The 25,567-nt window shown below is 56.2% G+C and overlaps 2 protein-coding genes across 2 annotated transcripts; one reads left to right on the plus strand and one right to left on the minus strand.

Annotated features, from left to right (window-relative positions):
- Nucleotides 1–2,396: 2,396 nt before the first annotated feature.
- Nucleotides 2,397–4,987, plus strand: NCLIV_027510 (hypothetical protein; the record flags this gene model as incomplete). The annotated part of the gene is made up of 5 exons (XM_003882945.1): nucleotides 2,397–2,827; nucleotides 3,202–3,317; nucleotides 3,564–3,766; nucleotides 4,032–4,264; nucleotides 4,870–4,987. 5 exons carry the CDS (start codon nucleotides 2,397–2,399, stop codon nucleotides 4,985–4,987), a joined length of 1,101 nt encoding a protein of 366 aa, XP_003882994.1.
- Nucleotides 4,988–6,860: 1,873 nt separating this feature from the next.
- On the minus strand, nucleotides 6,861–24,150 carry NCLIV_027520 (conserved hypothetical protein; the record flags this gene model as incomplete). Its single annotated transcript, XM_003882946.1, has 19 exons — nucleotides 6,861–7,073; nucleotides 7,348–7,548; nucleotides 7,858–8,190; nucleotides 8,519–8,899; nucleotides 9,575–9,934; nucleotides 10,376–10,560; nucleotides 10,663–10,810; nucleotides 11,377–11,643; nucleotides 12,252–12,376; nucleotides 12,725–12,847; nucleotides 13,118–13,242; nucleotides 14,065–14,364; nucleotides 14,650–14,754; nucleotides 15,179–15,333; nucleotides 15,843–16,181; nucleotides 16,721–17,118; nucleotides 17,559–20,627; nucleotides 21,040–21,318; nucleotides 22,209–24,150. The coding sequence occupies 19 exons, from the start codon at nucleotides 24,148–24,150 to the stop codon at nucleotides 6,861–6,863; spliced, it is 9,048 nt and encodes a 3,015-aa protein (XP_003882995.1).
- Between the last annotated feature and the right edge of the window lie 1,417 nt (nucleotides 24,151–25,567).

A 25,567-nucleotide genomic window follows, 5' to 3' on the forward strand; every position in this document is an offset into this window, starting at 1 on the left:
AGATGGACTTTCTTTTTGTTCATGTCCCGGCGGATAGAGAAAGGGATGTCGAGACTCTCCTTGATCACTGGCAGACTTTTTCGGTTTCGCCTTTCCCGGAAGAGCACAGGTAGTCTCTTGCATGCGGCCAGAGAATTGGCTTCTGACATGGCAAGTCGTCGCGCCGAGAGAGATCTTGTGAGGTTCGGCGCGCGGGAGCGAATCCCTCTTCCCCCAACGAGAACCCTAAGCGTAAACCCAAGTGCTCAGTCTCCTCAAATCGCCCTCACTGTTCTGTGCACACACAAACTCGAACGCTGACATATCTTTTCATATTGATAGCCATCTACAACTTGACGCCTATCCTTCTAACAACCTATCTCTAAATTTCTTCCTAATTATCAATATATATATATATATACGTACATATATATATATACATATAACCGTCAACGGATATGCGTTTTCTTGTGTATGGAAGCGTGTAATCAGACACATAATGGGAGAAAGATATATGAACCGTGGCGGATTTTGCGCAGAGAGATAGAGTAATGCATGCACACTTAGTATGTATACATATTTATGTAAAATTATATACCATACGTATTGAGAGAGCATGTACATATACATACATTCCCTGCATAGGGAAACAGTCGCCCCTGTTTCAGTCCTTGTGGGAGACAAAAACAGAGCAGGGGACAGGTTCGATGCAGTCACCAAATGGAAGAAAAAAAGAGGCGCAGTCCTACAAGGCCGCCGTTGACCCTTCGCGAGGAACCAAAAGACGGGGGACCTGGAAAAGCGGAAAAAACTTCTTTCAAGAACACTAACGCTCTGAAGTGTACCTAGACTTACGCTTTCGTTGGCGCCTACCCTTGAGGTTAGTTATATAGGCAGGTTTGAATCCTGTTGAGAGATCCGTGCACACAAATGTTCTGCACATGCCAGAAAGCCTAAATGTATATATCCAGATTGAGATAGAGACAAGTTATTGCCTGCTTCTCTTTGGTTCGCTGAGTTTCCCTTCCATATGAACTTTTTGAAGGAAAAAAATCAATTTTGAGTTTCCTTTTCGTGTGGTGGTGTCCGCACAAGTCCAAAACAACTCGAGACCCGCGCGGTCTGCGCCGTTCTTTGCTTTTTTCTTCTCCACGTTATCCAGGAGTCCCTCCCGCTGTCCACGACGCTTCTCAGGTGTACATACACCGAACAATTGCCTTCTCACGGCTCGTGAGATAGAAAAGAGAGCACAGAAAATGTTGAGTCGGCAGAAAATCCGCGGTTTGCGCCGAGAGTTCGCCTCGCGGTCTCGATGACAGGGTAAGAGAGGAGAGACTGCATGCGCGGCCTCTCCCCCTTCCTGTGAAAACCCTGTCAATCTGTGATTTCTCCCCTTATCTTTTCGTCCGGAATTCGTGTGACACCCTTTCTCCTCATTTTTCTTGTCTCAATCTTTTCCTCGTTTCTTCGAGGCGCTCTTGGGGAAGGAAACGGCCCTTTTAGCCGCAGTTGCATCTGTGTCTCCTGTGCTCTGTGCCGGTATCTCCCCCTCACTGATATCTCGCTGGCCTCGGCACTGACTGCCTCTCTGCTTTTGTTGTTTTGCCCCTGTTTCTATTTTATTCTTTTCGCTTGAATCGTGGCATTATCTCACGTACTTCCTCTTTTGCAGCTCCTCGTCGTCCCCGAATGCGCGCCTCGCGTTTTTTCACGTTTGATGTTCATTCCGTGTCTCGCACCCGCCTCCTTTTTCCGCTGCCTCTCTCGTTTTTTTCCTCGCCTTGGTTTGCGGTTCGCTTCTCTCTCGCCGTCTGCATTTCGTTTCAGTGCCCGCCAGGCTCTCCTCGCTCCGCGGAGGAGAGAAGAATCTGCGAGAGGCAAACTCCCTTTTCTTACCCGCTTAGGCTGTCTGTCTCCGCGTCCTCCCTCTTCTTTGCTTCCTTCTTTCCTCTCATCGAGAGCTGCGTGTCTTCCTCACGCTGAAAAGGAGAAGCAAATCTGTCGAACTGCAAACAGAGGTAGGCGCTTTCTCTTCGCTCCGCATGCGCCTTTCTTCCCGTCTGACTCTCGCCGCGAGTGTGCGTGTTTTCTCGGCAGACAAGAAACTCCAAAACCTCTTGCGTGTTTTCTCGGCAGACAAGAAACTCCAAAACCTCTTGCGTCTCCTCTCTTGGACAAAGGAATAACGCAAAAACACCTCCCCGTTCTTCTCTCTCTTCTTCTTTCTCTTCTTCTCTCTTTCACTCTCTCGTTCTCCCTCTTTTCTCTCTTTGTCTACTCCTTCTCCCTTGCCGTCTTCTCCCTTCCCTTCTTCTCCCTTTCCCTCTCTCACCGGTCCTTGTCTGTCGTCTTCTTCTCTTCCCCTCTTCTCCGTCTCTTTCTGGTTTCGTGCTTTTTCTGGATTTTTTGAGGCTACGATGATGGGAGCCCCTCCGGCGTCTACCGGAGCCCTCGGCACTCCGAGCGAGAGCGGTCGCTCTGTGCCTACTCCGTCGGCGTCTTCATTCTCCTCCTCCTTCTCGTCTTCTTCCTTCGGTGCGGCTGGTCCAGCGCCCGAGACGGCCTCTTCGAACTCGTCCAGCTCGGCAACTGCGCAGCAGCCCGGCCCTGGAACCGCCCCACAGAGTGGAACTGTCCCCAGTTCGTCTCTCGCCACTGTCGCTTCCTCCTCGCACTCTGACAAGGATCACGTTTGTCAGCTCCTTCTCGACCTCTGTGTGATGGAGAAGCGCGAGGCAGCCCTCGCCGACCTCTCCAAACGCCGTGAACAGTACCCGGATCTCGCCCCGCTCCTCTGGCATAGCTTCGGAACCATTGCAGCGATCCTTCAGGAAATCATCGCCATTTAGTGAGACGCAAAGGAGCAAACAACCTTCCGCTGTTGGAGAGATCATTCATTCACCTTTACAATACTACATATATGCGGCCAAATATATACAGACATATATGAGCAGATGTGTGTGGACTGCGATGTCAGAAACGGAGAAAGACTTCAGTGCCTATCGACAGGTTCCTGCTTGCTTGGCTGTGGCGCTCAGACGACAACAGGTTGTGGAGGACATCGACATGCACAAGCCTTCCTATCTCAGTTGAACTATGTATAGTATAGTCCGTGCGCCTGCGGACACGTGGACACGTATATAAATATATATATATATATATATATATATATATATGAGTGCATGCAGATCTGTATTTGCTGTGTGGATCTTTATTTTCCAGCCCCTGTCTCTCGCCTCCGACCTTGACGGCGGCAGCGTCGAACCGCGTGTGCAACTCTCTCGCGCTTCTTCAGTGCGTTGCCTCTCACCCAGATACTCGGCAGGCGTTTTTGAACGGTGAGAGAAGCTAGATGGGAGTTGAAGTAAGGAGATGAAAAGAGATTAAAAGAGAGCTCGCAAAAAGATAAGAGGTGGGGAAGAAGAGCACGAGAGACGAATGCGAGAGAGATCAACGAGACGTGCGGGGCGACTGGGACGCGGAAGGCAAGGCGAAAGAGAAGGAAACAACGCGGAGGGAAACACGAGAGTGTCGTAGTGCAGTAGGAAAGGGGAGAACGTGTGTTTGTCGCCTTGTGTGTTCAGCGCACATTCCGCTCTTTCTGTATCCGTTTTTGAACACCGTGTCGAAGACGCGGCCACTCGAGTACCTTCGCCTGACATCCTTGGGCGTCATTGGCGCGCTGGTCAAGATTGACGACGCGGAAGTCATCAATTTTCTTCTGCAGACGGAAATTATTCCGCTTTGCCTGAGAATCATGGAGACAGGCTCGGAGCTCTCCAAGACGGTAAACCGAAAACGCGAAAAAACGTGGCCTTTTCAACTCGGATCTCCCCTTTCGAGGGCGCGACCTTACAACCCTGATTGCCGTGTTCGTCTGTCCCGGTTTTTTTTATATCTTGCCATTCTTCCTCTTTCCAGATAGTGTTGCCCCGCTGTGCGACTGGTGTCTTCGCCTTCTTCTCGCCCTTCGTTTTTCCTGGGTGCTTTTGAGTCTGGCGTTTTTGCGTGGCTCTATCTCCTGCGTCGCGTCCGCGTGTTGTGCTGCGCAGGTTGCGACATTCATCGTCCAGAAGATCCTCCTGGACGACGTCGGGCTTTCGTACATTTGCGCCACGGCAGAGCGTTTCTACGCGGTGAGCACGGTTCTCTGCAACATGGTCTCCACTCTCGCGGATTGCCCGCCAGCGCGACTGCTCAAGCACGTGATTCGCTGCTACCTGCGTCTCACCGACAACAACCGCGCGCGAGAGGCCCTCAAGCAGTGCTTGCCAGATGCGCTCAAGTAAGCGAAAAGAAAGGAGAAGACTGGGAAACGGAACAGACCGAACGAGACCGAACACGCGAGCACGGGAGGCGACAGCGAACGGACGGAGAAGGGCGGAGAGAGAAGGGAGAGAAAGAACAGAGAGAAAACAAAGGGTCCACAGGAAAGACGAGAAAGAAAGAGAGAAAGAAAAAGAAAGAAGGGAGAGAACGAAGAAAAAGAAGGGAGAGAACGAAAAAAAGAAAAAAAAGAAGGGAGAGGCAAGGAAAGAAGGGAAAAGAGGAGAAGAACGTCGAGGAAGAGAGAGAGAAGCACGCAGAGGAAGAGAGAGAGAAGAATGAGAGGAAGACGAAGGAGAGAGACACAAGGAGAGTGTAAGAAGATCTAGAGAGAGACGAGAAAGGGGACAAGAGGGAAACGAGAAAGGGGACAAGAGGGAAATGAGAAAGGGGACAAGAGGGAAACGAGAAAGGGGACAGGAGGGGAAGAGCGAGGCGGAGGAAAGAGAAAAAAGGAGGAAGGGTGAAGAGCGCAGTTGTGAAGAGCCCGGGGAGGTGCGAGAGGAACAGGGTCCGTTGCGTTGGCTGACGCGGATTTTGTCTCTTTCTGGTTTTTCTGTACAGAGACGCAACCTTTCATGCGGCGCTGCAAGAAGAGCCACTGACAAAGAAGTGGTTAGTCCAGCTTCTCCAAGCAGTTGCTCCGAATGAAGTCCACAATGCAGGAGCTGTGCAGCCTTGAAGGATCCAAGAATGAGAGAATGAGATAGAGAATGACAGGAAGACATTGAGAAATAGAGGAAGAGAGAGACAAGGAGTGGCAGAGGGGGACAAGGCGAGAAGAGGGAGGGAGCAAGCCGTCTCTCTTCCAGGTGGAGTTGGGGGGAAACCCAGTTTGCGTTTGAACGTTCGCACGCAATGCGAGTGCTTAAGGACGAAAGTTAAAAACAAGTGGTGAGAAGTGGTGTAGCGAGAGGATGCGTCTTTTGGATTCGAGCAGGGTCATGCAGAGAGAACTGCAGGGAAGACGGGAGTTCTTGATTTTTAAAGGGTTCTTCTGGATTCAAAACAGGGGAAAAAGACGCAACCAGGTCCGTCCGTGCAGACGCGGAGAGATAAGTTTGTGTAGGGTGGAGCTACCCTTTTTTCTGCAGCGCGCCCTCGAATCTGTGTGTCTCAAATGAGGCATTTCAACAAATGCACGCGCATGCAGATATCTGCAGGAAAGCCTGAATAAAGCGCTCGTCACAAAAAGCAGAGACGGCTCGTCACGCGCACAGAATGGACCCTCGAGCCAAACAATCTACATGTCTCTACATTTAAATTTAGATATTGTTCATGAGAGACATCTGCGGGAGGTTTTTGCACGGAGAGGTGATTCCAGAGATACCCGTGGAAGTCCGTTTTTTTGTCATTTTTCTTTCGCCGTGGCGTAAGCACAACACACAATAGAGGTTGCGGAGGCTTCACTGTCATAACGGAAAACGCCGGTTCGTTTGTCCAAAAGATACATCCTTTCCGTTCGGAAGTCGCGGACCCCGTCTCTTTACCCGTCTCAATATCCATTCTAGATCCGTACTCATTAGCGAATTCTCTATATGTATATAGCTGTAGATGAGCGTACACCGCAGATGAAAATGTAGAGGCCGTCTGGTGTATAGACACTCGGCGGCACCAACTGTAGAGGCGAGGCCGATGTTGCGGGGGCTGTGGAGAAAACGAGGAAGTGTGCATTTTGGAGATTCCGACGGGGATGCGTCGCGTTTCTCGTCCCCGTGCGCGCGTTGTCAGACGAGTCGCGGGCGGCGCCCGTTGTCGCACAGATCCCCGCGCCTGTCTTTGTTCTGCGTTTTCGTCGCTTCTGTGCCTTGGGCTATGATTCTCCGTCAAGAATTTATTAAAGCGTCTTTCACTTCCCAGAGTGCCGCGCGGCCACGCCGTTTCAAGAATAAAGGTGGAAAGGAAAGCGAAACCGCGGAAACACAATTTAGGACGAAGAAAGGCACAGAGAAGCAAAAGACAAAAGGGACAAACCGCGCGTGCGGGGGCTAAGAAGAGAGTACGGCGTTGTCTCGAAACAAGGGTACAATGTTTCCATGTGCAAAAGAGATGAAGACAGCCGAGACAAAAGAGAGAAGCTTTTAGCAGCCGGCGCACGAGGGAACAACCGTCACGCCTTTTTTGGTGCGCTGACGGCGAGGAGAGTGACAAACAAGCGACAGACACGAAAAGGAAGAAAGATGGAGAGGAGAGTGCGAGGGAGAGAACTCGGGCAAAACAAGAAGTTGTCAGGCCAAGCGCAAGGAAAACAGACGAGAATACGACAGAAACGGACAGAAAGGTAAATCCACGCCACAACTGCTTCCTGCTATTCTCGGTGATGTGAGTTTTCACACTGCATTTTCACTCTCCCGAATGAAATCTCAGGACAAAAACCGCGAAGGACAACCGGAGACCCTCGACCCCTCACCAGATATCACCCAGACACACATACACACCTCCACATATATATATATATATATATAGATATATATATCGCATCGATTGGCGCGTATATATATATATATATAATCATGGAAATGTTTATGCATATGGATAGGTGTTTCTGCACGGACTTAATCGTCGGTTGGGTGTCGGAGAGCATCTGCATAGAGAGACAATTTGCTTTGGAAAGTGTCGAGAGCGTTGCATGCGCTCCGGTACATTTCGAGTTGTTTCAGCTGAGGCACTTCGAGAGCAGCGGCGGCCAAGGCTGCTCCGATGTTTAGGACGAGGCGCGTCAGGTTTCGGCAAGCGTCGATGGCGCCTTCGCGCTCTTCCCGATTTAGCTGAGAAAACGCGAAGGAAGACTCAAAGAGTGACCGAAAAATGGGAAAAGAACGCCTCGCTGACACGTACAGCCGCGTACGCCTATACACGCCAATAAAAATAGCAATGCCTCGAAGAGGAGAGTGGTGTTCTGCACGTAATGTTCTTTTCCATGCGTTTGTGTTTCGCATGCCAGCGAGGGCCTCCAGAAGATGTTTGGGATTCGCAGTCGTGTATTGCTTTCGGGGATCTCGCGAGAGACTTCAGGACTCTCTGCGATTCACACTCTCTCACCTGAGCGTGGAGACATTCGTTGGGAGTTTCGAAAGACGGCAGCTTCCCCTCGCTGAGGTAGAACGAGAACGTCTTGATGAACGTCGCACCTGAAGTCGAGTTCTCCTCGTTCATCAGCCACGCATCAAAGAGCCACGCAAAAATCGTTGCCTGGACCTGAGGCGTGACGCCCATCTCGACGGCGAGGATCTGGGACCCATCCTGCGAGGATGCAGTGGAGCAGCATACACAAAGGAACCAGAGGAGAGAACATACGCGGCCGTGTGCCCGTGCCATGCGTACACAGCCTGGAAAGCGTTCTGGGTGGTAGGTTTCTCACCTGCCTTTTCCCCTCAACCTCAACGCCAAATATTCCCTGCATCTCTCTCGCTCAGGGTACCGCGCTGCCTCGTTCTGTTCCTTTCTCTCTTCTGTCTCGCCTACTGGCAAGCAGAGATCCGTCTCCGCGAGAGCGGTGCGCAGAATTCCTGGCCCTGTTCCTCTCACGGCAAGCTTCGGAGGAAGTCTTACTCGGATGAGATGCAGATACGCGTCCACGAGGCGACCAGGCGAGACACGGCGATGCAAAATCATCCAGGCGGGCCATAGCGCAGGTGGAAGAAGCAAACTTTCGGTGCATCCATCATCGCCCCCCACGCGGCACGACGGTCGCAAAAGAATCTCCTCCAGGAACCGACGCTGCGCCTCCCCGCCAGCGAGGCCTTCCGCAGACGCAGACGGTCGGAAGGATTCTGACACTCCCCGCTCCTTCACGAATTTGTGAAGAAGGACAAGATACTCTGGCAGCAAGCGTCGCTGCGCGCGCCGAAGACCCACGTCAGGATACGAAAGAAGATCGTCCAGCTGAAGAAACAAACCCAAGCATTTACACACACACACACGCCGCTCCTACCACCCCGACACTCGACAGCAAAGGCCTCGGGGAAACCATGCACGCATTACGACCTGCATCGGATACAGGGAATTCTGATGGCGCATATCCTTCTAAAGATTAACACCACAAGACATGCATAACCATATATATATATATATATATATACATGTATGTTTACACATGTATATCTGACACATGAATGTGATTTTTTTCTAGACCAAAACCTCTGTGTAGCTGTCTGCGTGTTACGATTCGAGTGCCGCTCTCCTGTGCACGTTTGTTTCCTCGTTTTCTCACCGACGTATGGAGAATTTTTTCGTTTTCCAGAACTCTTGAGGCAGCTGTGGCGAAGGCGAGGTAGCTTGCGCATGCAGCCGCGACTCTCCCGTCTTCAACTGCGTTCGCATCTGACGCCTCTGAGAGGAGCCTGTCGTCGCGGTCTTTCTCGCGGGCGTCGAGGAGGCTGCCGCGCGAAGAGAGGCGGTCGCTCTGACGGTGTGTCGAGGCGCTTGCGAGGAGTTGCAGGCACGTGATGGAGGGGAAGATGGACGAGAACGTCCCGTCTCGAACGCGGCGATTAGACTTCCAAAAAAAGGCGACAAGCGACAGCAGCTCCGCACGCGAGTATACCGTCGTTTGCAGCGCAATCATCAAGTCCAACAAACTCCCGAAAATGTCCTAAACAAGGGACCAGAGAAGGAAAGGACACATGGAGTGGAGAGAGGAGATCAAGAGAGGAGACAGAGAGAGGGGGAAACGGAGAGGAAGAGATCAAGAGGAGTTAGAGAAAGAGAGAGGAAGGTGACGACGAGGCCCACAGACGCAGGCTGTGGCAGCTGGGCACGCGAACGCAAACAAACATGGAGACGCCCGCCACGGAAAAAGAGACAGACGCGCTCCGCAGTGACAATCTCCAACCTTTAGTGGCGTCACAGGGTGGATATGGAACTGAATTAGTTGCCATTTTGCTTTTTTTAGAACTAGCTGTGACTCGTGGAAGCCCCTGGAAAAAGAGGACGCCCGGCAAACCTACGAGGGTCTCTCCAGCGGAGCGACAGAAGGAAGACAAAGAGAAGAAAGAGGAGAGCACACGTCACACCTCCCACGCAAGAAAACGGTTGCGAGAAACCGAAGAAAAGAAACGGAAGCAGGAGACACTCCCGAGGGTGGGCCATATTCGAATACATAAACTATATATATATATATATGCGTGTAGGTATACATACGCAGACGCTTGCGCCCAGATACACCGAGATATAAATATATATATATATATATATATGTATACACGATGGAGCTCCACGTATCAGCATTAGACACGTGGGGAGTATAGATTGGAGAGGCGTGCATTACCCATTCTTCTGTGTTTTGTGTCGTTCTTGAGCCTGTTGAAGTTCGTGTGTCTCCTGAGCCTGCCGGGACGCCGCTGACGGTCTGCTCTCTGTGCGCGAAGAACGCTTCAAGGAAATCTTCAACCGCCTCGCGGAAGAGTCGCTCTCTCTCGTCCCTCTCCGCCCGCTCTTCTTTCGGGTCTTGTTCGGTCGCAAAAGGGTTTCCTTTCTCGTCCTCTTCAGAGCTGCGCAAAGACGGCCCGCACCGGCGACTCGCCGACATCGCGAGGCTCTTCACGCGCGCCGCAGCCGAAGCGTACTCCACAGTCAAGAAGCAGAACACGCGGAGACAGTCCCGCAAAAGGCCTTGCTGGTACCCCACCTAAACGCACAAGTTCACGCACATAGACATCGGTTTGCTGTAGAGTGTCTCCGAGGCACTAGAGGGCCTTCCGCACCACAATGCGAGGATGCGCAAATACACTCCTGCATCGGTTTTTTATGATACAGGAAGCAAGCACTCCATAAACACACAGATCCACCTATATACATAAATAGATATATCTATATATATCTACATATATCTATATATTTTTTACTAACATATGCTTATATACGGATATATATATATATGGAGATCCATCGACAGGCCATGCATCAAGACAGAGGGTGGCACGGCGCGCAGGAGACACATCACATCGCCAGAGACACGGCCGCACATCGAGGCATGCATCCATTCCTGTGAATCTATGCCTATATATACATATACATATCTATATATATACAGCCCTGGGTTTGATGAGTGAGTTTGAAATTGGGTTACCATTTGCATGCTTTCCGAGATTTGCTCGACTGAGACGCAGCCGACGAGGAGGGGAGAAAGGGTGCTCTGCGTGCGTTCGGCGACTGCCTGTGCGGAGAACCACGCGGCTCGAGCGTCTCCGACGGAAGGTCGCAAGTGTCTACTTTCTGCGTGTCCGTCACCGCTGGGTGGGGTGTCTTCGAGCCCTGCGGCAAAGAGGGGGGGGAGACAGGCGAAAGCGCGATAACCGGGCGCGCAAACGTCCTCAGACGCGCATTTTTCGGAACCGGGGAGAGACACGAACTTACTTGAGGAGCGCAGAAGTTCTTCCTGAGCCTCCATTTCCTGCGTTTGCTGCTGCAGCGCGTCCTTGGCTTGCGCCAGAAGAACCAGGCGCTCCTGCAGAGACGGCGCGCGGCTCTGCTGGCTGACATGCGCAGCCGTGCGCTGCCAAATCTACACGAAACGCAAAGAAACAGACGCCTCGTGCTTTTAACCCACACATCAACAGCCATATATATATATATATATACGTAGAGATACATGCATATAAATAAAGGTATATGGATATACGCAAGTGTGTGTGTGTACGAATGTAAATGAGGGTATATTGATAGAACCTTGTGTATGCATGCGTCTCCATGGATTTCAAGTGCTGCCTCCATAACAGGAAGGAAGCATCTCCCCTACCCACGCCTCGGGACTTTTCCCCTGAATCAGCAATCGTCCACCACTGTATCGACCGACCTACTTCCCCACTCAAATACATATCTATTTTGCATCTAAAATCTATAAATCCATATGAATATATATATATATATATGAATATGTGAATATACATATGACTATATACGACTATCTATGTGCTGTGCAGATCTGTGTGTGTGTGTACGTCTACAAACCTGTGTGTGTGATGCTACAGTAGGAGGATCGCAGTACTGACTGGCGCATGTGTGTATCTCGACGTGTGCACAGGTGCTTAGCAACGGTCCGGTGGGCGCCCTGTGGCATCTTGGACCTACCCGAGCCGTGGATTCGACGCAGAAAGCGTCGCGGGCTGCATCAAAGGCGAGGAGTTGCGCCGTGTGGTCCTTGGCTGCCTCGTCTGAATCGCCTTCGCGCGCAGACGCGTCCTGAGCGCCAGAGACCTTCCCCGTCTCCGCATTTTGCGGACTCGTGCGTCCGCCGTCTCCTTCGCGAGACCGAGGAGAGAGCGACGCATCAGACGGCGCCGAGGAATCCCGCCCTCCCCAGGGGCGCAAACCTTGCGCGAGGTACTCGGCTGCCGCCTGAGAAGCAAAAAAAAGTGCGTGCAGGAAAAAAGAGTGAGAGGCAGGAAAAAGGAACACAGACAACATGAGACGGGGGAAAGCTCCGGAGGGGGACGCGGCTGTTCAGGTGCCTGTCAGCAGAGAAAGAGGGTTCCCGCGCGGAAACGGAAACTCTTGGCTGGAGAGAGAGAGAAGCCCTACGCACGCCGACGACACAAAGTCGCACACAGACGCGACGGAATATAGGGACGATCGTGAGTTGTGAGTGTGCACAATGAAGAAAGGTACACTTTTGTGGAAATAAAGGGAGAGGCCGAGAAATGTGGAAGTCGACCTGGCGCGAAAGGGCTCGTGCCTACTTACACAAGTACACGATTTTTTGGTGGTGTCTACTGAAACGCGGAAATTCATGTACGTTTACTTATCGCCTTATAAAAAGAGATATGTGCAGATAGATGTAAACAGACGTTTGTGCATGTCAGCAGATACTGATTCGCAGGGGGTGGGAAGCATGGAATGGAGACGCCGGCTTGTCGAGGTTTTCCCTCGGGAAAGCCGATACGTTTCTACAGAGATTAGAGACGTCGGGATTCAAACGGAAAGGGAGACGTCTTCAAGCGCCTTACGCGAGATGAGAGACCCGCCGCGGCGTAGAACGCTCCCAGGTCGAGCGCGAAATGTCGGAAGTGCTGTTGAATCCACGGCAAGAGGTACGGGCTCCGCAGAGTGAGGAGGGACTCCGGAAAGGTTTCTGAAAAGAGAAAGATGAAACGAAAGAGCACGACGACTGAACCAGACACCCGAGCCTAGAAGTTGAGCTATCCTTTTCACAAACAGAGAAACAGCAAACGCGTGCCGCTCTCTCGGGTCTCTCTCACACCGGAACACCAGGGTAAACGACACATCGAGGCACATTTGTCAAGCGAGCGCGTTCTCTTCCTGGCATGTGGCGACATCACCAGCTGTCCCCGAAAACCAAGCAAGTGCGTAAAAACGGCAACGGAGTCCGGTCCCGCTCGCAATCGGCAGAGTCCGAGGTGAGGCACATGCAGACGGAAAAGTCTTTCTCTCTCAGAAAGAAGAGTCAGGGGCGCCGTACTTTGGCCCGCCTGGGCGATCCAGGAGAAAACCGCCTGCTGCAGTCTCTCGTCGTCGCAGGTGAGTACCGCGCCCACGAGCGAGGCTGCCTGCATGCGCCAAAACAGCGCCTCTGCATCGTCGCCTGATAGCAAAAAACGCGAGAAAAAAGTTCCCAGAGGAAAGCGAATGAGCGGGTGGAGGAGGAAAAGAGAAGCCGCCGACGGCGCAGGACGCACGCAGAAAAAATCCGAGACGGGGACGCATCGGAGAAAGAGAAACGAGTTCTCATTCACACTCACGCCCAGCACACAGACGCGCATGCGTTCTCTGTTGCGAAGATGCGCATGCGTTCTCTGTTCTGAAGACGCCCATGCGTTCTCTGTTGTGAAGACACCCGTCCATATAGCCTCACCTTGGAGAGAGGCGACCCGGGAATCTCCCGACTGGGCACCCGTGCGCTGGCGTTCTCTGGCTTCTAAATGGAGCGCGAGGAACCGCTGCAATAAGCCGGTGACGTGGGCGTGGCAGGCTTCTTCCCTGGACACAAAAGACGAAACTGCAGACATGAATGGAGAACTAACCGCGGCCGAGAACCACCGCGACTCGCTACGTGGAGAACACAACTCTAGCTCCACGAAGCGATCGCAGGTGAAGCCCAGTGGTGTTTGTTTTGGTTTCCTTCAAGGCATATGCGCCTGCGTCGACGCTTCGCCCTTTTAAATTGGGAGCAACGCTTTTGCGTCCTTCGATGGGTGCCAGCACCGGACCTTCGATTCCGATCTCTTCTTTTCCATCGCGAACCCTCTTTCTGCAAATCATCCCGAGGGGTTTTGTTTCGTCTCTTTTCCCTTTGCTTTGTCTTTTCGTTCTCTCTTCTTACACTTCTTTGTCTTGGTCGGCGAGGGAAGGAAGTCTGCCTACGCTCTGGCTGCATCCGCCTGATGCGAGTCTGTGTCGCGTGCGCGTATCCTCCGCCTTTGCATGCACCACGCTCACCAAGAGCCTGAATCAGAAGACAAGAAAGGCTCTCTCCGAATCCCGTCATTGCGTTGCTTCTTCCAGCCTCCACCGCGTCCTTTCCTCTGTTTCTCGTTAATTTTCCCTTCCCTTGCCCCGTGCTCTTCAGCCGCCGTTTTCCTTGTCCACCCAGCTGCCTCTGCGCCCCCACGAGCCTCCCTTCTCTGCCAGTCGAAGACACCGAAGCTGTCAGGAAACCGTGACGGAGTCGACGAGACCCGCCGAGAAGAGACGGGCGCGAATCGAACAGTCCGTCTCTCTCTGTCGCGGCTGTCTCCTTTCTTCTCTGGTGAGCTTTTTCGTCTCGCCTTCGATGCTCTCCTCTTTTCCTCAGGGCCTTACCCGTACATCTGGACGGAAACGAGGAGTTCCGCGAGTCTTCCGATCGGGAAGAAAAAGAGAAGCGGCGCGAGCTGAGAGTCGACGAACTGTTCAATTTGGGAGTGGAGTGTATGGACAGCTGGGCTCGGCGCCGGGAGAGACGGCAGCGAAGAAACGAGAGAGCCTGGCTGCTCGGCCTGTTCGAGGAACCGCGACAGATGAAGTTTTTGCTGGAAGACTTCCTGTTGCATCGCTTCCCGGGCGTCCTCAATGAAACTCTTCAACTGCACGAGCGCGCTGTGCGCACGCAGTTCCTGTGGGCTGAACCAAGATGCGAGACAGGGAAAGAAAGGCGACATTCACAGAAAGACCGAGCCGGGGATATGCGCGGAAGCGCCACGCCCGGGACAATAGACCAGCCGCGCGGCCGAGATGCGACGAAGCGGGGGAATGCGAAAAAACGGTAAAGCTTTTTCGGTAGGCCACCGGACTGATCTTGGTTCATTGGCGGTCTTGTCTCTGGAATTCGTCGACGCCTCAGCTTTGTGTGCTTCCTTGGTACGAGTGTCTGAAGCCTCCACGGGGAGCCGAAAGAAAAGAACCTACGTGAATAGGCCGCCGGTGCACAGTTGAGCGAGCGCCGGGCTCTGGACGGAGACGCAGCTGAAGACAAACTGCCGGAAGTCCTCTCGACTGCTTCTCTCCGAGCATCTGCAAGACCACACATACCGGCCACAGGCAGTTTCGCCTTTTCTTTCTCTTCTTTCTGATGGCCTTTTGAAGTTCTTCTCTGCTTCAAGGAGGCAGACTTGCGCCGGAGATGCGGCGCCAGCCTGCGCTGCGGAGTGTCCCCCGGTCCCCCTTTGCCGCCGCATGCAGCAATGATTGCCTCCGCCTCTGTGTCGCCGCGCTCTGCAAAAAACGCTCAATCTTTCCGCGACCCCACCGAAGCACAGTCTGCACGCGGTTGCCCTCGCCTCGTCCAGGCCCCGACGCGCCTCGCCCGCCGTGTCGTCTTCCTCCGTTTCGTTCGACGCGTCTCGCCGAATGCGCGCACGCCTCCGCAGGAGTCTCGGCTGGGGGTGCCTGCGGTCTCCCTGGGAAAAACGGTTGGGGACCCGAACCGATCGCTTACAAGAGAGAGAGATTTAGACAGAGGACTTTGTCAAACTGCAGCGCGTCCACCACGCGTCTTCTTCCGAGTTGGGCGCAGCTCGCCATCTCGCGCAGCAGCAGTCGATACGCCGCCAGAGCCTCGTTGCACAGGAGGAGCATGCGGGAGACGGAAAACTGAAAACAAAAACACATGAGAGGGGAAACGCGCGCAGCCGGCGAGTGAGAAAAACCCTCGCTCGGCGTGGCATTCGCGCGCCATGCAGCCTTAAAAGAGAGCGACCGAGGGAAACGCGACAAACGCGCGACGGTTCCTCAATGCATGCGCGCGTCGCAGCGCAGAAGAAACAGCAAACAACGAACGCGCAGAGGCGCGGCTGAGGCCGGGGCGCCAAGACGGCAGAGAAGCTCAAAAACACTGTGAGGAGAAGCCGAAATGCAGAAGATTCGGTCGATCTCAAGTCCTCTTGTCCAGCAGAGAGGAGGGCCGAGACGGTCCCTCCGGGGCACGCATGCGGAGGCAGCGGTAGGTCAAGAACGGTTTGACAACAGAGGAAAGAAGAAACAGGACGAGAAGAACAAGGCGAAGCCGCCGCGGAACAAAAAGAACGCACGTAGAGAAGTGGAGCGACAGGAACAAGAAAGGGGAGGAAAAAAGAAATGCGGGACTCCGTACTTTGACTTACCAGTTGTTGCAGCTCTTCTTGATCATGGGAAGGTAAGGTGCCCCAGACGATCGCAGCCCTGGACGCCGATGCAACGGCGTCTGCATATTTCTTTTCTTCTCTGCCTTCCGAGGCCCAGACGCCGCCTTCGGTGGGTCGTGCGTCTCGCGCGTACCCCGCCAACGACGCAGAGAACGCAGGAAGGGGGTAGTGCGGAGGCAGAGACTGAGGCATCGCGGGAGGAAAGATGGGCGAAAAGGAGACAAACGGCGAGGTCGGCGAAGCCTGCGAAGCTGCAATCTGCTCTTGCCGCTGTTGGACGTGCCGCTGGAAAATCGCCGTATATACCGCGTCAATTACCTGAGGACGAACACCAATCAGAAAAAAGGCATCCCGCCTTCTGATGGGGCGGTCACGGAGGAACCGAAACGCCGAAGCAGGGGAAAACGGGAAGGTGCGGTAAACGCCCCGTCTTGGATGTCACAGCGCGAGGCACAGCCCCCAAGGCCAAGCTCTCACAGAGGGACACTTTTTCCGCGCTACTAGCCCCCTCGCAAGACTCTATCCGTCGAGCGCAGAGTCGACGTGAGGACGTGAAAGACACAAGACGACGAAACCCGCCTCTTCCCAATTTTGCTTCCGTCACACGCACAGATTACTAAACTCTCCTCTTGGGTTTAAACGCCGGTTCCTTTCGTTCTGTATTTTTCACATGCGCATCGACCCTGTGCAGAAGCGAGACACACACTTATCCATAGCATGCAGCTTTGTGCGTCCGGCCGTCATCTTCCAGATAGGGTGATCGACGGCCACGCGCATGCAACCAACCGAGCCGCCTTCCACACACGTTCACAACAACGCGCAGAGAAGGCCAAGCACCCGGGATTTCCTCGACGCACCATAAAAAGTAGGGCGAGCTTCCTTTGAACGACGGAGACGGCTGCGAGTGGAAATCTTCCTCGCATGCAGATGGGGACCGGAAGGCCCCCAGGGGCCAGCTGGCCCGCCTGCACACCCGCGAGGCCCGCGACGGCGTGCAAGGACGCCTCGGCTCCGGAAGTCCCTTCTCTCGTGCCATCGCCAAAGAGAAAGGCGAGTCGTGAGCGCCTTCGCAAACCGCCATCGGCAGCAGGAGTCGCCGCCGCCGCAGACGAGGGTGCGCGGACGATCCCGGCCGGACTGTGCCCAGCCTCGAAGAGAGGGGCGAACAGAAGAGGCCGAAGGAGACGCGAAACAAACAGAAGAAGGCCCTTCGCCGTCGGCGACAACGAGAAGGGGTCTACGGACGGCGAGGGAGCTGTGCGCAAAGCAAAGAAAGGGAGAGCACGAGACGGGGGGGTGGAGAAGAGACGTGAGTCACACAAGTTCGGTACGCGTATCAACCGCGAGTTTTCTCCTTTCCTTTCCCCTGATTTACAAAACGGTGGTACAAAACACCGCCACGCTCTGCGATTCGTTCGTGCCTCCCATCTCTACGTTTTCCTCAACGTGGCATCCACTCTTTTCCTTCGCGTTCTCGCGCCTCTTTGATTTCCTGAAACACACGACCTTTTTTTTGTCTCGCCCCGCCGCCCGCCTCTCTCTCTCTTCGCGCCTTGTCCAGGTGCATTCTGGCCGATTCAAAGCGACTCTCTCCCTCCTGTTCTCGATCGTTCGATTCCTCTTTCTCAACGCTCAGTTTTGCTCTCCGGCGCGCCCTGTTCTTCGCCTTCTTGCCTGTTTCCACTCGAGCCTCACCTGCACTGGTGCTCAACTGGACTTGTTGCTGGTACGCCCGCTGCTCGATTTGAAGCTGGAGCTGTTTGATTTGCAACTCGAGTTGTTGCTCCTGGAGACTGCCGCCGGGTCGCGGTGTCTCTGCGTCTGAGCCGAGAAGCCAGCGGCTGGGGCCGGAGGAGTCTCCGAACCGGCTCCGGCCCACTCCGCTGTCGCCTCGCTCGCGTCGTTTGTCGAGCCTGTCGCATGCATTCCGCTGCCGGAGTTGCTGGAGTTCGTTCTCCAACTCCTTCAACTTGGCGCAGTCCGCCTCGTGGTCTGCCGACCCCCACCCGGCGCTGCGGGAGGCCCCCGCGGGGCGAGGTGTCTCCTTCGCGCCGACCAGCGCACGCCAGGACAGTAGGAGCAGCGCAGGTATCTCTGCAGGAGAGAGCGACGGCGCGGCGACTCGCGGCGCGCGCCCTTCGCTTTCATCCTCGAAAACCGGCGAGAACGAGCTCGCAAAGACGCTGGGGGCACTCCGCAACACCCCCTTCTGAACCCCAGACCCGGAACCTGCAAACGCATGCGCACGCCCGCCAGAGACAGCCAAGTTGCCTGCGTCGCGTACCCGGCCTTCCTGGCTCGGGTCGCAGAAGCGCAGACCTGTCTCGGCGGTCGTGGCGAGGCCGCCGCGCCCGCCTGCCGTGTCTTCGCCGCGCGACTGCGCCCCGCCCACGTATCCTCTGCGGAGCGGCGTGAGGAACTGCTCGACTGCATGCGGGCCGTCGAGCCGCACGCGTCGCCCCTCGTCACTCGAATCCTGGACGCCGTCGCCTCTTCTGAGGGAGTCGAGGACGAGGGGCGAAGCCGTGGGCGGCAGCGTGCTGAGAGTCTTGGTCGAGTGCAGAAAGAGATCGAGGAACTCGCGGTCGCGTCGAGACGTGAATGGCAGGGAGACACTCGGCGCCGTCAGCCCGGGGGCCACGTGGAAGAGCAGGCCTGCATGCGTGGTCAAACCTGCCAGCGAGGCCTCGTGTGCCTCGCTCGCGTGGAGGAGCGCGCGGAGAGCATAGTGGAGATCCCGGGCGCAGCTGGACGAGGAAACGGCCGAAAGCGACGGCGCGAGAAACGCCGGAAAGTCGATCAACAACTGCCAGCAGACCGCCGCGAACTGCTCCGGTGTATAGACATCGCGGAGGTACGCCAGAAACAGCTCCTCGAGGAAGGGGCATCCGTGGCGGAACGCGTGGACGTCGTTGGCTCCGGCGGCGAATTTTCCCTCCTGAACGTTTCCCCCCGGGACGGAAGGGCCAGGCACACCGCCAACTCCGCCCGCACCGAAAAACGCGGGTTTCCCGCAGTCGAAAAGCCGCGCCCATCCGCGTGGCCCGCCGTCTGGTCCCGCCGTCTGGCCCCCTCCGTACGGTGTATGTACACCCCACCTCGGATCTGGTGTCCATCCACCTGGCGCATACGTCGGCCGGTATCCCGCCTGGCTTCGCTCCGCCTCCTGGCGGTGCCGAGCGAGAAGCTGCGTCTGGATCCTCTGCATGCGCTGCTCGACGGGAAACGTGGCAGCCGTCGAGGGCCTCATCGTCCACGCTTCCCGCGAGGTTTCGCGCCCCGCGTCGCCCTCGCGGCCTCGGCTGTCAACGGCGGCAACGACCGCCGCAAAGATCGCCTGCTCGGTCGCGTTCACCTGCGCGGTTTTCTTCTTGAAGAAGGTCACGCAAGAGGAAGCGATGTCACGCGGTGAACCCCCCTCCGGCTGCAAGTCTTTCCTGGTCTGAGGCCCCGCGAGCGCGCTCGACGCGAGGCGCGGGGCGAAGAGCGCGCGAGCCTCAACTTCGCGGAGGAGCCGCGTCGCCACCTTCTTGTAGATCTCCTCGAGAGAGCAAAAGGTGAGGGCGAGGACGCACCGCGTCGTGAGAATCAACACCCGACGAGGCGGCAGCGCCTGGTCGCGCGCAAGCGCTGGGAGTGCGGACAGCGGCAAGGCAAGTTCTGGGCCGTCTTGACGCCGAAAGCTCGTGTACGCAGGATGCGAGTATGCCTGTCTCCCAAAGTGAACTGGGGACGCAAACGGCGGAGGGGCGACTGCAATCGTCTTCTCGACCGACGCAAAAAGCGGATTTGTGCCGGGAGCCGGTGCCTCGCTTGGATTTGCGCTCGCATGCGATCCAGAACGCGCAGCGAGCGGAGACGCGGACACGAAAGACCCGGACGCGGGGGAAAACCCGTTCGGCCCCGACCTGCTGTGCGAATAGGCGGCGCCTCCCCGTGAACCTCTCGCGCGCGGCGAAGACGGAGAGTAACACCCCCCAGGCGCAGATAGGACATCGCGATACGGCAAGTACCGCCAGTGAATGCGTTTCGCAATGTCGAAGGGCGACGGCAACGTGAACGCGGCCTTCTCAGACAGCGCGTGGGCCGCGCCTTCGCCGAGGCACGGGACTTCCCCGACCCAGAGCGACTCGCCGGAAGTGAAAGAGGCGGAAGAAAAGAGAGGAAACGTGCAGAGCGGGAAGGCAGCGAAAGCCTCCTTCAGGGGGTGGACACGGCGAGAAGCTGCAGAGTTGTAGAACGAGGAAGGCTGCTGCTTCTGGCCGCTGGACAGGTGACACCACGAGGAAGTCGAGGGCGCGGCCTCGCGTGCAGAGACTTCGAGCTCCGGAGCGATCGCCACGAGGCGCTCAAAGGCAGGCGGAGACACCTGGCCCTCGCTGGCTGCTCGATCCCGCCCGTCGCCCTCGCGCCTGCTGGCCTTCCCTTTCTCGCCGTCCTCGGCCGCAAACAGAAGCACGGCCGCTCCCTGCGCGTAGTAGCCGAGCTTCAGCTTCCGGTGACGCGCTCCACACAGGGCGCCAGGCGCCGCATCCTTCGGCCCCTGCGGAGCTCCGAAGGCGCTGTCTCCGCTTCGGCTTAGAGTCGGAGACGCACAACAGTAGCCGGCTGCTGCAGGCGCGGGGCGGTACCAGGCGACGCGCAGGAAAGGCGCCGACGAGGCCGACGAAGGGTACGAGGACGGAGCCTGCGCGTCACTCTCGGGTTCCCCCATCAGTCGCGACACCAGGCAAAAGTTTTCCAGTTGAAGATAGATTCTACCGCCTGCAGGCGCAAAGGAGACAGAAGCGCAGTTGAACCACATCACGCTGTTTTTCCGGTCCATCTCTCCAGAGATATCCTCTTTCCCTCCTTTTTCTGTTCCCCCTGTTTCCTCTCCTTTTTCTCCTCTCGTTCACTCTCCTCGCTGTTTTCTCTAGCTTTCTGCCTGGGCTAGATCGCTTGCGAGAGTCTGGGCTCCACCTCACGTCGTTCGCGCGCTTCTGCCGAAGTGCCCTCTTTCCTGTCGAAATCCGGACCCCGAGGCGTCGCTGCGATGCCTGAAACCGGAAACGGAGATCTCCTTTTTTTCCCATTTTCTCATCTGCCTCGCGCACGTGCTTCGTGGTCCTAGCTCGCCCCGTGTCTGCCTTGGTGCCTCGAAGCTTCTCCCCTGTGCGTCTCTCTCGGGCCTCACCTCGTTCATCCAGGAGGACGACAGCGATGGTTTGTGCCTCGTGGGGCGCTGTAGGGTGTGCGCTGACAACGCGCAGTTCCTGGTTAGAGCCGAAAAAGCCGAAAAGGCCCTTTCCCGAGGCTCCGCCCCACAACGGCGTCTGAGGCGACCGAAAGCTGAAGCGGGAAGAAGAGACACATTGGGGACAGTGCGGTTCCCCACAAAAGGGGACAGGGGGCGCGGCCCAGTTGCGGAAGTCGGCGCCGATTTGCCGCTCCATCTCGCGGCGTTTCAGCCTCACTGAAGAGAAAAAGCCGCACGAAGTTGAGGCCCGAGAAACCGTTAGGCGGCGAGGAAGCAACGAAAGAGAGAGACAGGCGCGGGGCGCCAGAGACTGGAAATGCAGAGGACGCACGAATCGTCAAGAGACCGCAGGTACGGAGGAGGAAGATGAGGCAGGCGAAGCGAAAGCAGAGAGAGGGAAAAGGGAAGAGAAGACACAGACAGAGACACACAGAGAGCCGCGAAGAAGAGAGGAACACGAGAACGAACTGGAGGGAGAGACGAGGCGCGCCTGTGGGCAAAAGGATGAAAGACGAAGCGACTCAGAGGAAGCGAAACGCCGCTTTCCTGCCACTTCCCATGCCGAAGATTAGTGTGTCATCGGGAGAAGACTTCACGCGCACGAACCGGCACCACGGCATGCACAGAGAGCCAGAAAAGCATGTGTGTGACCGTCTGTCGCGGGCCCGCAGCTCGACCCCAAGGCCTTTTTTTTCTACCGATCTCCGGAAAGCTACGTTTTCTGTGAGCACATCTTTTTGCGATATATCCGCCTACCGTTCGTTCTTGCTCTCCTCTCTCCTCGTTGTCCCTTTCTCGTCTTATCGCCCTACGCTACTCCCCTACCGGTCGCGTTCCTTCCTTCGATCGCCTTCCTCGTCCCTTGGTCTCGCTCTCTCTGCCTTCGTCCCTCTGTCTTCTCTCTTTCTTTTCTCTTTTTCCTTCTTCTCCCTCTCGTTCTTCCCTCTTTTTCCTTCTTCTCCCTCTCTTTCTTCTCTCTTTTTCCTTCTTCTCCCTCTCTTTCTTCCCTCTTTTTCCTTCTTCTCCCTCTCGTTCTTCCCTCTTCTTCCTTCTTCTCCCTCTCTTCCTTCTCTCTTTTTCCTTCTTCTCGCTTCCTCGTCCCTTACCGACAGACACCGGAGGGTGTGCCTCGACGAGCGTCCCGTCCGGAGAGAGCGCGGGGGGGTCGAGGAGGAGAAGCGTGACGTCCGAGGCGGCGTTCAGGGCCCACAAGGCTCCGCGTGCCTCGTCGGCCGTAATGGAAAGGATCCTCTCTCCGCCCGTGATTTCCTCGAATCTGTCCAAGCCTCTCTGAACGGGAGGAGCAGCCGAGAATGCCCGTCTCTGTCGGTCTTCCCGGCCTCGGCCTCGGACGCGCCGCGAGGGGAGAAAGGCAAATGCCGAGGAAACGACCTCGGACGCGCCGCGCAAAATTCGAGAGATGAGAGACGCTCCGAGACGCTCCAGGCGACACTGAAAGAGGCCGGCTTCGTCTCCGTCTTCTCCCGCCCCTTGGTCGTCTTCGTCTTCTTCGCTGGAAAAGGCATGCACGTCTTCTTCGGTCTCCGCCTCGCCCCGTCCCTGTCTCCCTCTCTCTCGTTCGCTCCCGCGGGCCTCCGCAAAAGTGTCTCTTCGCCTGATCTTCCGCACCCCGAGCCGAGCTGATTCCGCGCCGACCGCGAGGGAGACTCTCCCCTGCCTCGCCGCGCCGTTGCCGAGGGCCGATGTGCCCGCCGACAGCGGCAGGAGACGCAGCTCGTACAGCCCGCCGTCTTTGTCTCCAAGGAAGATTCGCGACGAGCCGTGGTGCACGCCCACTGCGGTGATCTCCAGCGCGTCCGCAGAAGAGAAGAGAGTCGCGAACGGAGAGGCGGCTGTCGCGCTCAGCGGCAGACTCGCCACTTGGTACAGCTGAAGAGAAGAAGGGAAACTAGATGAGGAAGAAAGCCCGCGCCGGGTGTACGAGCGGCGGTCCGCTTCTGATAGGGACGGTTGAGAGCCCAGAGCAAGAATGGAGACAGAGGAGGAAGAGACGGCAACGAGCGCGTGGAAATGCGTCGTTTCGGTGGGGTCCGGGGAGGAGGAAAAGCAGTCGTCCTCGCCAAGGTCGTCGCGAGAATCTCCTTCGTCTTCTCGACGAGAGAGCTGGCCTCCAGAATCAGACAGATGTCGCCATCCTCGAGACGGCGAGAAGAAGAGGAAGGACGAGGCGAACGAGAGAGGCAAGAGAGACCGCGGAAGGAGGACGTGCTGCAGGCAGGAAATCGGCGAAGGCAGCTCGTACGTGAGCGTCGAGTGCAAAAGTTTCTGTTGCTCGACGAGGCGGCGCGAGTGCGCCCTCTTCTGCCGGGCTTGGAAGTCCCCCGCGTCTTCGTCTCTCTCGCAGGCAAAGCCGGTCGCGAAAGGCGAAGAAAACGGAGAGCCGACCGGAAGAGGCCACAGGTGCAAAGTCGCACCCTCAGCCACCCAGAGAAGCTGGAGAAGCGGGAAAACGCCACTCTGCGCAGGGGAGGGACAGGAAGAGCGAGGAGAGAAGGCCGAAGCGAGAGAGGCTGAGAAAGACGGTTCCCCGACTCTTTCCTCTTGGGTCTGACGCTCGCACCTCTCGCCTGAGACTTCGAGCGGCTTCTTCCGATGCAGCAGCCGCTGAAGCACAGGCGGCAGCGGCACGACTTCGGGGAAAACCTGGCCTAGGGAGAAAGCGTGGCGATTCTCCTCGTAGGACCGGAAATCCGTCGCTTGGGTGTACGTACAGCCCCCCGCCCAGGCGCCGACGCCGCGCAGCTTGTTCTCCAGAGCCCCGTCGCTTTCGTCGGCCACCGCGAGCTGCCGCGCGAGCTCGCTGGCGCCCGCAGCGGCCTCAGAGAAAACGGCATATTGACTAGCCGCAGCGCAGGAGGAAGAAGCTGCTGCATGCGCGACAGGGTTGTTGCGGGACAGCGGGACTTGGGAAAGAGAGACAGACTGCCGAGGATACGCTGAGGAAGAAGGGAAGGGAGAGAGAAGGGCGTGCGAGTCAGAAGCCAGGGAAGGAAGAAACGGCCGATGCAGCGTGGAAGTCGAATCCATGGTGGCTACTGCCAGCATGTCTGTGTGTGTGAATCAGAGAGAAGAGAAAGCAGCGAGGGAAAGAAGCGAGGGAAAGAAGCGAGGGAGAGAAGAGAAAGGAAAGAAGAGAAAGGAGAAAAGAGAAAGGACAGAAGAGATGCGAAAGAAGCGAGGAGAAGACGAGAGGGGAACGAAGCGAGGGAAGGAAGCGATGGGAAACAAGGGAGGGAAAGAAGGGAAACAGCGCCAAGTCCCTGTCGACGGCGATGGAGGCAAGACACAGGAGGAGAGAGAAGAGCGAGGAGGCAAACAGACGGGCGCGAGGACAGAGAGGAGAGGCAGAGAGGAAGAAGGGTCGGAGAGAACAGCTGCCAGAAGGGAGTCTGCCGTCAAGACAGGAGCTGAGGTGTCTCCGACGGAGAGACAGTTGGGCTGCTGACATATGGGAGAGGCGAGGGGAGAGAGAAAAGAGACCCGAGGAGAGGTCGGAGAAGGAAGAGAGAGCTTTGGAGAATCGCGGACAGAAGCGGAGAAACACACCGCAAGGAAAAAAGATACTCGCTCCTTTTCCGCGTTCATCGGGAAGGCGGCATGCAAACGAAGTACGGCAGCGTGGCGTTTTCTCCGAGAGAAAATTCACTACTCTCTCGCTTTTCGAAAAGAACAGCGTACACACACGCGCGCGCAGCGCCTCCCACTCTCCTTCTCCTCTCTCTGCTGTCCGCGGGGCCCGCGCCAGCGCGACAGAAAGCGGCCCTTTTTCTCCGCGTGCGGAGAAAAAGGGCCGCTGGTGTCTGCGCGTCCGCGCGTGCTAAGCCTCAGCGCGAGAAACAGAAAGACTCTTTTCAACTCGCGCACCAGCGACTTCAGGTGCTTTCCTCCCTTTCAACAAGCTTTTCTCTCCTTACCCCCCACGCCGCTCTCTCGCAAGAAGCGAGGGACGTCCCGAGAGCACAGCGACACGCGGAAACGTCCAGCACACGGCTCTCGCAGTCTCCCCGTCCTGGCGACCCCCTCGCTCTGTGGTCTAGGCAGAAGATCGAAATCCGCATCGACAAAAACCCGTCGCGACGCCTTGCACACGCTGCAAAGGGAGGACTGTGTCAGATCGCTAAGGCCCATTCTCGACGAGTAGATGAGAGAGACGCAGCTGTCCAGCGAGAAGGGAACGGCAGAGTTCCCTGTGTGAAGACGCGCGGCTTCTATGCTGCTCAGAGGAGAGAGGCCGCGTCGTTTTCGTCGGGCACGCAGGCTCCGTGGCTTCATAGCCTCGCTGCATGAACCACTTTATAGAGAAAAAAAGTGTCCGCGAATCGTTCTCTCGGTCTACTGTGCTCGCGTTCTTTTCGCGCGGTTCAAGGCCAACAGGGAAGAGATAACAGAGACCGTCGCAGGGTGGCAAGCGTCGTGCTCTCGACTTTGACTCAAGCTTCCGCTT

This window comes from Neospora caninum, chromosome VIIb (assembly GCF_000208865.1).
Source record: "Neospora caninum Liverpool complete genome, chromosome VIIb".
Lineage (NCBI taxonomy): Eukaryota > Apicomplexa > Conoidasida > Eucoccidiorida > Sarcocystidae > Neospora > Neospora caninum.